The 13,204-nt window shown below is 33.0% G+C and overlaps 1 protein-coding gene across 1 annotated transcript; it reads left to right on the top strand.

Moving 5' to 3' along the window:
• Window positions 1–3,665: 3,665 nt before the first annotated feature.
• Window positions 3,666–11,277, top strand: tbpl1 (TBP-like 1). The gene is made up of 7 exons (XM_056449990.1): window positions 3,666–3,867; window positions 4,655–4,859; window positions 6,855–6,937; window positions 7,829–7,892; window positions 7,975–8,078; window positions 8,565–8,659; window positions 10,585–11,277. The coding sequence occupies exons 2-7, from the start codon at window positions 4,725–4,727 to the stop codon at window positions 10,662–10,664; spliced, it is 561 nt and encodes a 186-aa protein (XP_056305965.1). The 5' UTR covers window positions 3,666–3,867; window positions 4,655–4,724; the 3' UTR covers window positions 10,665–11,277.
• The last annotated feature ends 1,927 nt before the right edge of the window (window positions 11,278–13,204 follow it).

Genomic DNA, 13,204 nt, shown 5'->3' with positions numbered 1-13,204 from the left:
GACTGGGTAAACATGTATGAATGAGAAAAATTAGGGACGGATGAAAGTAAAATCTCTCTTATAATATCACATCTGATAAATCAGGGCTATTTATCTGAGGCTGGTTCAGCGTGTAATCTAGGTGTCATGAGTTAATTCACTAAAAGCCTTAAAGATTCATTCAGACAGCTGAAAACTCTCAGTTATATCCTTTTCTAAGTCATGCCAGAGTGGCTACTTCAATTCTGCATTTTACAGAAAATGCAAAAAGAAAAAGCTAACAATGCATTCTGTCCAGATGTGTCCACTTCAGACAAAAGTGGCTGACCGCCTTAAACCTGGACCTGAGACAGGACAAAATAAACACAGCCATAAAAATCTGTGAATAATATTTCGGAAAAAAGACACAATGCGATGCTGGATGATACTGCTAGGCTCACGAACAGATGGCCGATATATAACTGTTAAAGTGTCAAGTAATAATCATGGAGGTTCAACATGTTCAGAGTGATTCACAAAAATCGTCTTACTAAATGTTGTCTATTACTCAACATCAGTTATAAAACAAGTGTCAAAGCTTTAAAACAAATATCATAAACCTGTAATTTACTTTATGGTAATAAAGAGACTACACAATGGTCTTAAACTAATATTAAACTTCAAACTCAACTGTCAAAACAACCAGGAAATTGGCAGTGTTTGCAAAACCACCATTTTTAGTGTCTCCCTTATATTTAATACAGCAGCTGTTTGGACTTTCTAAAGTAATTATGAACATCTCAGTGTGATTAAGTTGATGCTTTATGATTATGAATATATTAAGCAGGGTAACTTAAAAATTATAAAACCTACCTGTGTCTTCTGATGCTGTTAATCTGATAGCAGGTGAAATGGAGAGTGGACCTTTAGGATGAAGGTTGATTCTGCCTAAAAAAATATGTATGGACAAAACGAGAGAAGGAGGATTTTTTTAATGAAATATGTTATGAAAAAAGTATATACACAAGCTATATGCGTTTTTAATTGGTCTTATTGACTTTCGGTTTATCAATACATTTCTTGTGTTTTAAAAGAAATTGTTTACAATTTGGGGTGAACTTTGTCATAATTTACTCACCCGTCATTTGAGCAAGACCGTTTGTCTGTTTCTTTTCTCTGTTGAACACAAAATATATTTTGAAAAATGTTGAAAATTGGCATTTGACTTGAGTATTTTATTTTACTCTCTTTGTCAATGGCTACCACTTTCCAAACTTCTCCAAAATATCGTAGTTCATGTTCAATGGGAAAAACGAAACCTACAGTATAAAGGTTCAGGTTTGGGTGAACCATCCCTTTAAATTTGATTAATTGTTTATTTGCAGTATTGTGTTCTGGTGGAAATGCTTCTGTTTAAAAAAAAAGAAAAAACATCTGGAGCCAGTTGCATAAACATAGTTAACCATGTTAAGATTCTGAAGAAGAACTAGCTTGGCCAGCTAGCAGTTAACTAGCAAGGGGTAATCAGCCTTGGATTCAACATTCATTAATTCATTCATTCATTCATTTTCTTTTAGACTTAGTCGCTTTATTAATCTGGGGGTTGCCACAGCAGAATGAACTGCCAACTTCATTAACTCTTTCATTCATTCATTTATTTTCTTTTCGGCTTAGTCCCTTTAAGAATCTGGGGTCGCCACAGCAGAATAAACCGCCAACTTATCCAGCACATGTTTTCTGCAGCGGATGCCCTTCCAGCTGCAACCCATTACAGGGAAACATCCATACACACTTAGTGACTTAGTCAAGACAATTTAGCTTACCCAATTCACCTATACCACATGTCTTTGGACTTGTGGGGCCAACCAAAGAACCTGGAGGAAACCCACATGAACACGGGGTGAACATGCAAACTCCCCACAGAAATGCCAACTGACCCAGCCGAGGCTAGAACCAGCAACTTTCTTGCTGTGAGGCGATGACCATGACGCCCTTGGATTCAACATATTTTTTTGTTAGAAAGTTATAGCCAGTTTTGAAACAAATAAATAACTTTGCAACCGGCTTATGGTAGGTAATGCTGTAAGACATTTTAAGACATATATTTTATACAATATTAATACTGGGGTATGTTTTAAATTAAAATTAAATTCAATATTATGTTTTGCAAGATATATTATTTAAAATTCACTACTCCTATTGCTAAAATAAGCATTTCTTTAATCCAAAGATGGCACTAGTAGTAGTTTTTTTATGCTTTAAACAACAAATACATGACAATAGAAGAAACATTAGAAGGCAATGGTGAAAAAAGGCAATATTATCGATACAAAAAACCCAGAAAAAAATAAGTAAACAAATAATTATATTATTACAAGGATGACCTTTACATGAAAGAAATATTTAAAAAGTTCACAAATGGACAGTTTTAATTGCTTTTATTAGTACTATGTTACAGTACAGAAGTAATTTTTCACCTCCTTATAAAACATTGTCTTTTGTAAGAAATGTAACACTTGTGAAAAATAAAGTTAACAAAATAAATAGATTAATAACAAAAACTCTTATTTATTGGCACTAGTAGTAGTACTAGTAGTGGAGTATGAGAAATGTACATCGACTACTCTCTGTTAAATACAACTTTTAAATAGTAATGGTCATGTGCTTACCTATTTAGAGTTTCTAGAAACATTTTCCCTTTATATACCCGTCAAAGAGTATATGATGGTAATTAATGGTATTCACTCAGAGCTTAATAAATTATTAGAAAACGATATAGTTCAAAATACAAATTTAGATTTTAGTCTTAAATGGAAAGGTATAAATATAAAAGAAAAAAATATGTTACCATAATTATCTTAGAATGATTAGCCGGATTGTCAGTGTTTCTTCAGTCATTTTTTAGGATCACAATTTCAAGATGTCAACTGAAACGAGACTGTTAGGATTTCCAGACATTTTTGTATAACAAATAAAATTAAAGAGGTATCATTTAAAACTGTTCATTGTATTTATCCTGTAAAACAGGTAATTGCAAAATTTTGTAGAGATGTTGAGTTAAAATGTGCTTTTTGTAATGATAAAAGAAGAGAGTATTGTTTATTTATTTTATGATTGTATTTATACAAAATTGTTTTGCTGTGATCTTTTCTTTTTTGTTAAGCAGAGAACAAATATTGCATTGGAATTCAAAAAATAAAAGATATACAAAGAATAAAAAGTATATAGTCGACTTAAAAATTTGGTATATTGTTAATTTGCTCATATATGGAAACATTTTTATTCATAATTGTAAATGGGCAGTAAAAAAAACTAATTTTACTCACTTTAAAATAGAAATAGGTCATTACCTTTGTACAATAAAAGAAACAAAAAAAACTGCAAAAAGAACTTGTTAATTATCTTAAAGCCTTAAATTTTGTCTTTGAATAATTGTTGTAATTTTTTTCTTTTCATTTTATATTGTATTTATTTTTATGTCAATATAATGATGTTATTTCACTTGTATATTCTGTGTTCAAAATTTGTAATTATAAAAAGAAATAAGTAAAAAAAATAATTAATTAATTAAATAAAATAAGTACAAACATTTCCATTAGACTTCTCTCTGTTAAAGCCCACCATTAAACTTTGCCGCTATTTTCCTCCCAACCGCATAGAGGCGCTTCAGTGCGTTTGACCGGAAAGTTTCTCATCTCGCGCAGGAACCGAGGCATCCTTGACAACAATCGCCGGTGGTCTGTTGTTTGCGTCTTAACGCTTTTGTTTACTTTCCGTGATCGTCACAACGTTCATTTTATTCGCATATGCGTGTGCTTTAAAACTTTACACCCTTCTTTTAGCAACTCCTTACTACATCACATAATAAAATTACCTGAAACGGACTATTTGACGCTTCATACCAGTCAAGTGAGTGAAAGTTTTATTAGCTCAGTGGGTTTGCTAACCAATTAGTTGTTAACTAAAACTCTGGATCTGTTGTTAAACCGAATACATCCCCGTGAATAGACGTTGACTCCTGTTTGATAAACAGCGCGGCTCGTTTATTAGCTGTTTGACTGGAATCACTTGCATGTAACGTTAGGTTTAATGTTATTGTGTCCTGCTTTTGAATTTCTTCTGTTAACGTTACTTAGTATACGCGTGTTTATTAGATTAATAAACGATCCTGAAATCGAGCATTTGACGATGCAATGTAGCGGAATTTGTAAGGAATTGGTGCTAAGGAAGCACAACGTCTTGCAGGCCGTTTTTGTCACTTGATCTGTTCAAACTGTGCCAATATTTATGGAAACCTTAGTTTGCACCCAAAATGAATTAAAGACGTACAATAATTGCAGTTTTTGCACTGCTCAAGCAGAACACTTTTGTACATGCAAATAGTAGTTGTAACATTTAATGTTTTATTCATAGTATCTTGCTGTGCATTTATTACAGGGGTCATTCCCCATGCAAAAGCTGAGGTTAAATGCCTTTGTTTGGAGCACAATAGTCACAGTTAATGAATCCCTGGAACTATTGTGGATAAACATCATATAATTCAACTAATCATTTTCTCACCATGAAAATAGCCATAGCACCTGGCACAAACATGCAGACACCAACTATTGTGGGTTTTAAATCTAGAAATTGCCATCTTAAACATCTCATTTCTGTTTTCTAATTTCATCTAACGTTAATATTTGTGTTTTTGCAGGTTGTATTTGCTAATTGACATGCATCTGTAAAGGGGTTGACAAGCTAAGCAAAACATCTAGAGCGGCTCCATGGAACCCAGTAATGATGTTGCGCTTGATATCATCGTTACCAATGTCGTATCAGTCTTCAGAACCAGGTGCCATCTAAACCTGCGCACCATCGGCCTGGAGGGGACAAATGTCATCTACAAGCCTGAAGTGGGAGTAAGTAAGAGCTTTGGAGAGGAGTTGTTTTGCTCTGGAATGGATTAATGTACATTTAGCATGGAGAAATTAATAATAGCATTAACAAGTCATCAATACCCTATTACTAAATTTGAGATAGCAGAATCTGACAGTATGATAGCCTTGGATAAAAATGTTATGGTATTGTGATTATTCTTTTTAAATGCCTTGGTAAAAACTACTTTTTGTTGCATATAAAGTAAACCACTGCATTGTTCAGGCTCATAGCATGCTCGGTTGTAGATGCATAAGCTATATATATTATTTTATTTTTTTTCAAATGTTTGCTAAATGGACCCTTTTTCACAAGACACGTTTAACGGTCATCAGCACCTTAAATCCTTTAAAGTTTTTAATATTCAATTTTTTTTAAAAATGTATGAACATTTATATGTATTTATAAATGTAGTATATCATCTTTGTGTCAAATTACAGAAAACAAATTACTGCGTGTGCAAGGGGTTTCTAATGCAGCGTCTATGGGACAGGACAGTAGATTTTATGTTATTCTCTCCTCTGGCTGTCATCATCAGTTTCACAATTTTTTTCTTTTTTTTGAACATGTTATTATTATTATTAATAATAATAATTCCTTACATTTATATAGCACTTTTCTGGACACTCAAAACGCTTTACACATTGCACATTAGAGGGAATCCTCTCATCCACCACCAGACATCTTTATACATCATCGTGGAGTTTTTTTTTTTTATTATTATTTTAGCAAATAGGATTGTAAAACAATTTTTTGTTGCATTGGCCCATTCACTGCGCACTTAGTTGTCCCATCTATGACGACTTCCACTACTGAGAAACCCGGAAGTGTGAAAAGAGTCTATCGTGGGCTGACCAGCTTTTGATGTGGATGGTCCTTTGCTGTTGGAGATTGCTGTGCTAAATAAATAAAGTAGTCTTTGACAGTACATAAATAAAAAATTTATAAATACTTACATATACTGCATGAACAGTATAACAGAAAATTTGACTATTCTAAACTATGGTAAACCTTGAAACCAGTTATTGTTTTGTCTAAATACACCTCAAAAACTGGGTCTGTCTAATTTTGTAATCAAATGAAGTTAACCATTTTCCAAAGTTGATTTTCCCTCTAACAGTAACAATGCTGAAAATTGTTCAATTAAATAAATTAGGGAAACACTAACACTTCACTTTAGATTTTTTTTGATACAGATTTTAATAACTATCGAGCAATACCAGCAGTATTTAAGTTTTTTAACAGCTTTTTGCATACATATGGTTTTAGTCATTACTAATGTTTTGTAAATTTCCTACTCAGTGAATGAAAGACTTTTTGTTTTGATGATGTTTTAAATTGGCAGTTTACAGCAGCATCCTCAAATCATTCATTTTGTCCATTTAATATTTAACAGGCCAACATTATTATCTGACAAACTTTTTGTACATGTTTAATCTAACTTTGGCACATTTTTTATTATTTTGCCTAGCAAAAGGGTAAGCTTATGAAACAGACATTATACAACTTTACTCAGTTAAATAGTAACTATAAGTTTGTAATATCAGCCTTTTTTCATTCTATAGCCAGTGGTGTTAAATAAAAATAACAGCTGCCAATTATTAATAAATAATGAATCATATGTTTTAATTTATTTTTATTTAAATATCTGACAGTAATAATCAGAATTGAATGAATGAGCTTGATGAATACAACTGACAAAAGTAGAGTAAGTAGAAGTAGTGAGATGATTTGCGTGACATCCCACTACGGTGTTTAAAGTTCAAAATTGTGTAATTTTTTTTAATGAGCAACTTATGCTAGTTTTGTATTACATTAATTTTATTGTGTCTAATAGTTTACTACAAAATCATGCACACTTGTAAACAATTGATGCAATAAATGTTGTTTTCACCCTCTGCTCGACAACATCAGTATTAATCAGTTTATGGCCAATCATTAATGCCTGTTGTTGCTTCTGTCTTGTTTTTATTCTCCAGAAAGTTCTGATGAAGCTGCGGAAACCACGTATCACTGCCTCTATATGGTCATCAGGGAAAATTATTTGCACTGGAGCAACAAGGTCTCACTAAAATCGCTCACAACAATAAGCCCCAATTAGTTTATTGTATTTAAAATAGTCTGTTAATGGGGTGCTTACACAGAACCTTTCACAAATAGAAACTGAAAGTGTTTCATGCAGTTTCAGTGTACATTTTCCAAATCTACACCATTATCGTCTCAGTGTAAACTACAAAAATGTGGTTATGTGTTATTTGCTTCAAGTGTTCAGTTATAGGCATGCACAAAAGACTTAACTAAAACAACACTGTCTATAGGGCTTTAAGTGTGCAAGCATGTAGTGTTTTTTTACTACTGGCCTGGCATACACAATGCATTGTTTTTAGTGTATTTGTGTAAATGGGGATTTTTTTGACAATGTTGGCATCTTGACTGTCTATACATGAAAAATACAAGGAAAATAAATTTTATTTGTAATGCTTAATTGTTATGTAAATATACTAGGGCTGCATGATATTGCATTATTTTTGCTTTTCTGCCATATATATATTGTGATATGAAATCTTACACAAGATTGCTTGAATAACTTCATTCATTATTTTAGAATGGTTGCAGTGATTTTGTGGTATACTGCATCTGCATAACATATAATAAACTAAATAAATTGGGAAATCTGAACACTTTACAGTCTTTACTATATAAATTAAATGCAATTTATCTTAATTAAAGCTACAAATGCTCTTTTTTTGCCCCTGAATTCTTTAAGATCACTTATGTTTACATAGTAACAGAAAAAAAATGTGTAAACTTTGCAGTTATTATACAAATTACATGCATTTTAAAATATTGCGGATGTGCACATTGCCTTGTCATAGCTGAAACAATATATTATGCAGATATATCCTATATTTTTGGTTATTGGGAAATCTCATGCATGCGTCTTTTTCTTTAGTGAGGAAGAAGCCAAACTAGGCGCTCGACGGTTAGCCCGCTGTCTACAGAAGATGGGATTTAAGGTGTCTAAAGCTACCAGATAATTTCATAAACTGCTTTGTAGAGCTTCTGAATGACACGCAAATGGTGTTTTCCCATTTGCAGGTGAGGTTCTCGGACTTTAAAGTTGTCAATGTGCTGGCGGTGTGCTCCATGCCTTTTCAAATCCGTCTCATTGAGTTCACTAAGAACAACCGGCCCATTGCCAGGTAAGATGTTATGGTTTTTTTTTTTCACAAGTACATCTTACATTTTCAGTGTGCTATGCATTTTAATAGTTTGATTACTAATAGATTGATGCACATTTGTTAAACATTATACGACCATTTAAATTTGGTGTGAACAATGGTTTATATTTAAAAATCTAGCGTTTAACAGTACACTGATGTATATTAAAGTTAAGTGATGTTGATATCGGAGACCTTCCTTGCAATGAAATTCAGTCACAAGTGGTCACAGGAGACACGTTTGAAATGCATGTTAATACCAGCTGTGAACAGTAATGTGTCTCGCATGGCCACTTATGACTGGATTGCAAGAGATGAACTGTAACCACCAGCTCCATAGGAACCAAAAGAGCCTAAAAAGGGGGAACAGTGCTCTCTAGTGGTGAAATGGCGTATGTGGCATTTAGCGATCTTGCAACATGTTCTTCTAAAATGGACAAACACAGTGTTTATGTTGTGTATTTTTAGCTATGAGCCCGAGCTTCATCCTGCTGCGTCATACAGAATCAAAAACCTCAGGAGTACAGTGCAGGTGTTTTCCACAGGCAATATCACTGTTACAGGTAAAACACTCAATGTCATTTCCAGCTATCATAATCAGGGTTTGTAAGGCTCATACAGATTACTGCATTAGCCACATACTTTAAAGAATTATTCCTTGATTGCTGTGCTACATTACATTAAAGGCATCCCACAGGAATCGTGTAGCTCTGGAGTACTGAGGAAAAGTCACTCGTAACTGTTTCCAAGTGTTTTATATGTACATGAAACATCTGCATATATATTTATATCTATTTCAGCTCATCCTAAAAGAGTCAGTTTTAATTGGCTTTTTAAAATTATTTTCATTTATATAAGTTTTGTGTTAAGTTATATATTTTAGAGTTTGTTCCATTTTTGTCTGCATGAAAACATTTTTACACAAATGTATGGGTTAGATTTGTCTACAATTGAATCATGCAAAATTGATTTTACATACATAGACAGCAGAGTATTAAATGCATATCTGAATCTAAAATGTGAAAATACGGGTGAAAGTGTTTTGTCATCATTTGAATTGCTATATCCACTAATATATTGTTTCAGCATCGAAGTCACAAAGTATGCATCCGAAATAATCACATTGCAAGATATGCAATGTTATATCTGAATTATAGTTAACCATTATTATTAAAGTTAAAATATTTGTTTACAGAAGATGCAAGAAATGCACTGTTTAAAATATTATTTACAGCAGTGTTTCTCAACCACGTTCCTGGAGGACCATCAGAACTGCATGTTTTGGATGTCTTCTTTGTCTGTCGCACCCATTACAGGTCTTTCAGGCTAATGAGCTGATGATCTGAATCAGGTGTCTTTGGTTAAGGACACATGGATAATGTGCAGAGCTGGTGGTCCTCCAGGAACATGGTTGAGAAACACTGCTTTACAGAATATATAGGAGTTATTTTTATTTAGAAGAGATACTGCTTATTTTCTACTTTTAATATAAATAACATTAAAAATAATTAATTTTGTTTACAAAAGTTATTTATTTTCACTATTTATAAGAAAAAAAGTGGTTGTAGGCAATGTGTGTTTTAATTTTATTTGTTCAACGTTGATGTTCAATAAATAACCATAAATAGTAGATAGTGTGTGTTTCCTTCAATTATTTTAAAATCAAGTAATGCACCCTTCTTTCAAAAATCTCTCACTTGTAATATGTGAGCTTATTTACTGTACAAAACTTAACAGAACTATGAAAGCAAAAAATAAACAATTAAAATAATCATTTATTAATCGTAATCGAGTTAAAATGTTCAATTAATAGAGATTTTGATTTTAGGCCAAATCGCCCTGCCCTATGATTTAATATTATTAAATCATACTAAAAAAACACAGCTTCATATTAACTAATACAGTTTAATTGTTTATATTTTTATAATAAACTTATCATATTAAAAACCATTTATAACAGAATGAAGTTCACTGGAACACCTGTTTTTGCTTTGATTTGCTCCCTGATGTTTTCTGCATTGATTTCTGTCTGTCAAGTGACGATATTTACATTAAGAAATCAAATTCATTCACAGATCCATTTAATTTAAACATTTAGTTTCAGCTGGCTTTTTTGTAGCTGAGCAATAAAACAAACAAACAAAAGAAGCTTATGTTAATGTAGAAATGTCGATCTCTTCTCAGATGGGATGGTGTGCCAAATCAAAGGATCTCTGTTCTAGCGTAAAAAGTTAAAGCTCCGTTTAAAACTTTTATAGCTTTAATTTTCTGCCTCATTGTCTTTGACATGGAATAAAAATGCATGTGATTTATTATTGTTTAATTATTATTGCTACATATAAGAACTTTATCAAACAGTAAAATGTTGAGAAATATATGTTTGGATTTTGACCGACTGTTATTGAGAGCTTGCTTTATAGCATAACATAAAGAAAAGCTTAACTCAAATTGAATCTTATTATTAATGACCCTCTTTTCCTCTCTCCAGGACCAAATGTACAGACTGTGGCGTCTGCCGTGGAGCAGATTTATCCTCTGCTGTTTGAGTGTCAGAAAACACTGTCATAAACCACACGCACACACGTAGGCACCGGTTTGAAATGAAAAGCACCTTATCATTGAATGTTTTAAGGCTTGTAACTGTTGTACTGTATGTGTCTCCAAGGCAGCTTTTTTGCCATTTCACGTCCAAGCGGGTCTGGGTCGTGTGTTTTCAGAGTCATGCCTTTGAACGTTGACTTTGGTGTTTTCGGACCCCACGCCGATTAATGACGACCTCTTAAAGCTCAGAAGAGGACCATTAGTGCATTGACATTGTGTTGCTGACATTGTGTAGTTTATAAACACTTGAATTAACTGTATTATAATGCATGGACACCAAAGCAAAAACTGGCAAGCAGAGACATTTTAAGGATCGCATTTTAATGAAACGTCTTGGAAGTTTTAGCTATGTTGATTCTAGTGACGTCTTTACGGCTCATTTAACGATACTATAAATCAGAAGCGAGAGGTTAAAGGGCAAACAAACACTTCACATTTCAACAGCAGGTGATGTATTTCTGGTTTACGCTGTGGACTGGAACACTCTGGGTTGTGGAGGAGTCTTTGGTCCATATGTTTATGTAATATGTAAAAAACTTTTGTATTTTATAATAAACAAATAAAATAACCTCTATATTAAGTCATAATTGTCACTTATTTTTGTGTGTCTTTGCAATATACCAACATCCATTTGAAGGCCCTGGAGCGCACTTAACCAATAAGCAAGGTAAGCAGCCGCTTGGGTCCCTTGAGAATTAGGAGGCCCCAGCCAATGCCAAGAAACTAATATTAATTATATAGCTCTTTTATAGATTTTCTATCATATGTTCAATCAAATCTGACTGATTTTACCGTCATTACTTTTTTTCAGAACCAGGGGCCCCCATGAATAGTGGAACATTCCTTTCGTACTGCACATGCACATTAAAATCGAATCACAAATATGGCTAATTAACTTGTGTAGTTAGTTTGTGAATTTATTGTTTTCAATTTCACATTAAGAAGATAAAGGTTCCTTTTAAATATATTTTTAACATTAAGAAACGAATCTACAGAGAAAAAATATCTCTAGAGAAAGAGTGTGTTTTGAGTTTCAGTGCTAGGGTCCCATACCTGGTCCGCCCCTGGTAGGCCCATGGGTCTTCACTCAAATATTTGCATTCTGTCATTATTTACTCAAGCTCAACTTCTTCCAAACCTGTTTGAGATTATTGTCTCTGTTGAACACTAAAGGGATGAATGTTGGAAAACCTATATCCATTGACTTTCATGGCATTTTTGTTTTTTTTTGTTATGCATGTCAATGGTTACTGGTTTCCAAAGCTTGTGAAAGTGATAGCTCACCAAAAAAAAGGAATATTTCTTCACCCTCAAGTGGTTCCAAACCTTTGCGTTTCCTTTAGTTTTTCCTGTTGAATACAAAATTAGGTGTTTTGAAAAATTTCTTAAACTTCCATAGTAGGGAAAACAAATACAGGGTTTCTGCAGGTTTCATCCAGTCAAATTTAAGACTTTTTAAGACCATGAAAAAATAAATTTTAGACTTGTACAAGGTTTTTATTTTTTAATCAGTTTATCATCAGGATTATCATGAGGAATCATATCATTATTTTTTGTTTTCATTTTTAATGAGGAATTTGCTGTAAAAATGTCTAATAGCTGTTGTAAATTGAGATGGATTGTTGGTGATTGGATGGATGTTGGCTCGATAGTAGCTCTACTTAGACAAAGCAAAATTAAGACCTGTTTAAAATGATTTAAGACCTAAAACACAATATTTCAATGAAGTTAAGACATTATAAGACCCAGTGGACACCCTGAAATACTATGGAAGTCAATGGCTTTAGGTTTGCAACATTTTTCGAAATAATTTCTGTTTAACAGAAGAAATTCAAACAGGTTTGTGACCATGTACGGGTGAGTTATTGATTACAACATTTTAAGTTTTGATTGAACTATCACTTTAAATGTTTTCTTTTTGAAATGTTTTCAATATAGCACTTTTCTCAAAAAAGGTTTGGAACCGCTTGAGGGTTGGTAAATTGACAAATCTGGGCACAATGAACGTTATTCCGTGGTTTGTACTCGTTTTGCAACATTTATTACTTTCGTTTCATCAACGCCACAAATGAGTGTAGGCCTGATGTACTTAATTAGTCCTTGACGCCTCCATTGAAACGAATCGCTTTAAACGCGATTACACGCCAAGAAAAACAAAATGGTTTTGATTTATATGAGTTTCAGGATTATTAATTGTAAATTCTATTGCGAAAATTTTAAAAATACCAAAATTGACTTGTTTTTGTGGCGCGATACCACTGCCTAGCGCAAACTAGCAGCCTCAGTGCAAACTTAAGCACTAAACAGAAGTAAACAGATTTCCCCCCTTATCCATAGAAGTAATGTATACAAAAAAAAAAAAAAAAACAATTAAAAACCATCAGGAGTTTTTAAGATGAAGTGTAACTTACTGAAATGTTTCGTTCTTCATGTAAACATCAAATAGCCGTTTTCAAACACCAAAAGACGTCAATGAATCGGCTTGTTGTGATAGATGTCACATGACG

The sequence above is a fragment of the Danio aesculapii genome, chromosome 23 (assembly GCF_903798145.1).
Source record: "Danio aesculapii chromosome 23, fDanAes4.1, whole genome shotgun sequence".
Classification (NCBI taxonomy): domain Eukaryota; kingdom Metazoa; phylum Chordata; class Actinopteri; order Cypriniformes; family Danionidae; genus Danio; species Danio aesculapii.
The sequence above is the reverse complement of the archived record's forward strand: the minus strand, read 5'-3'. Positions and strand labels throughout refer to the sequence as shown.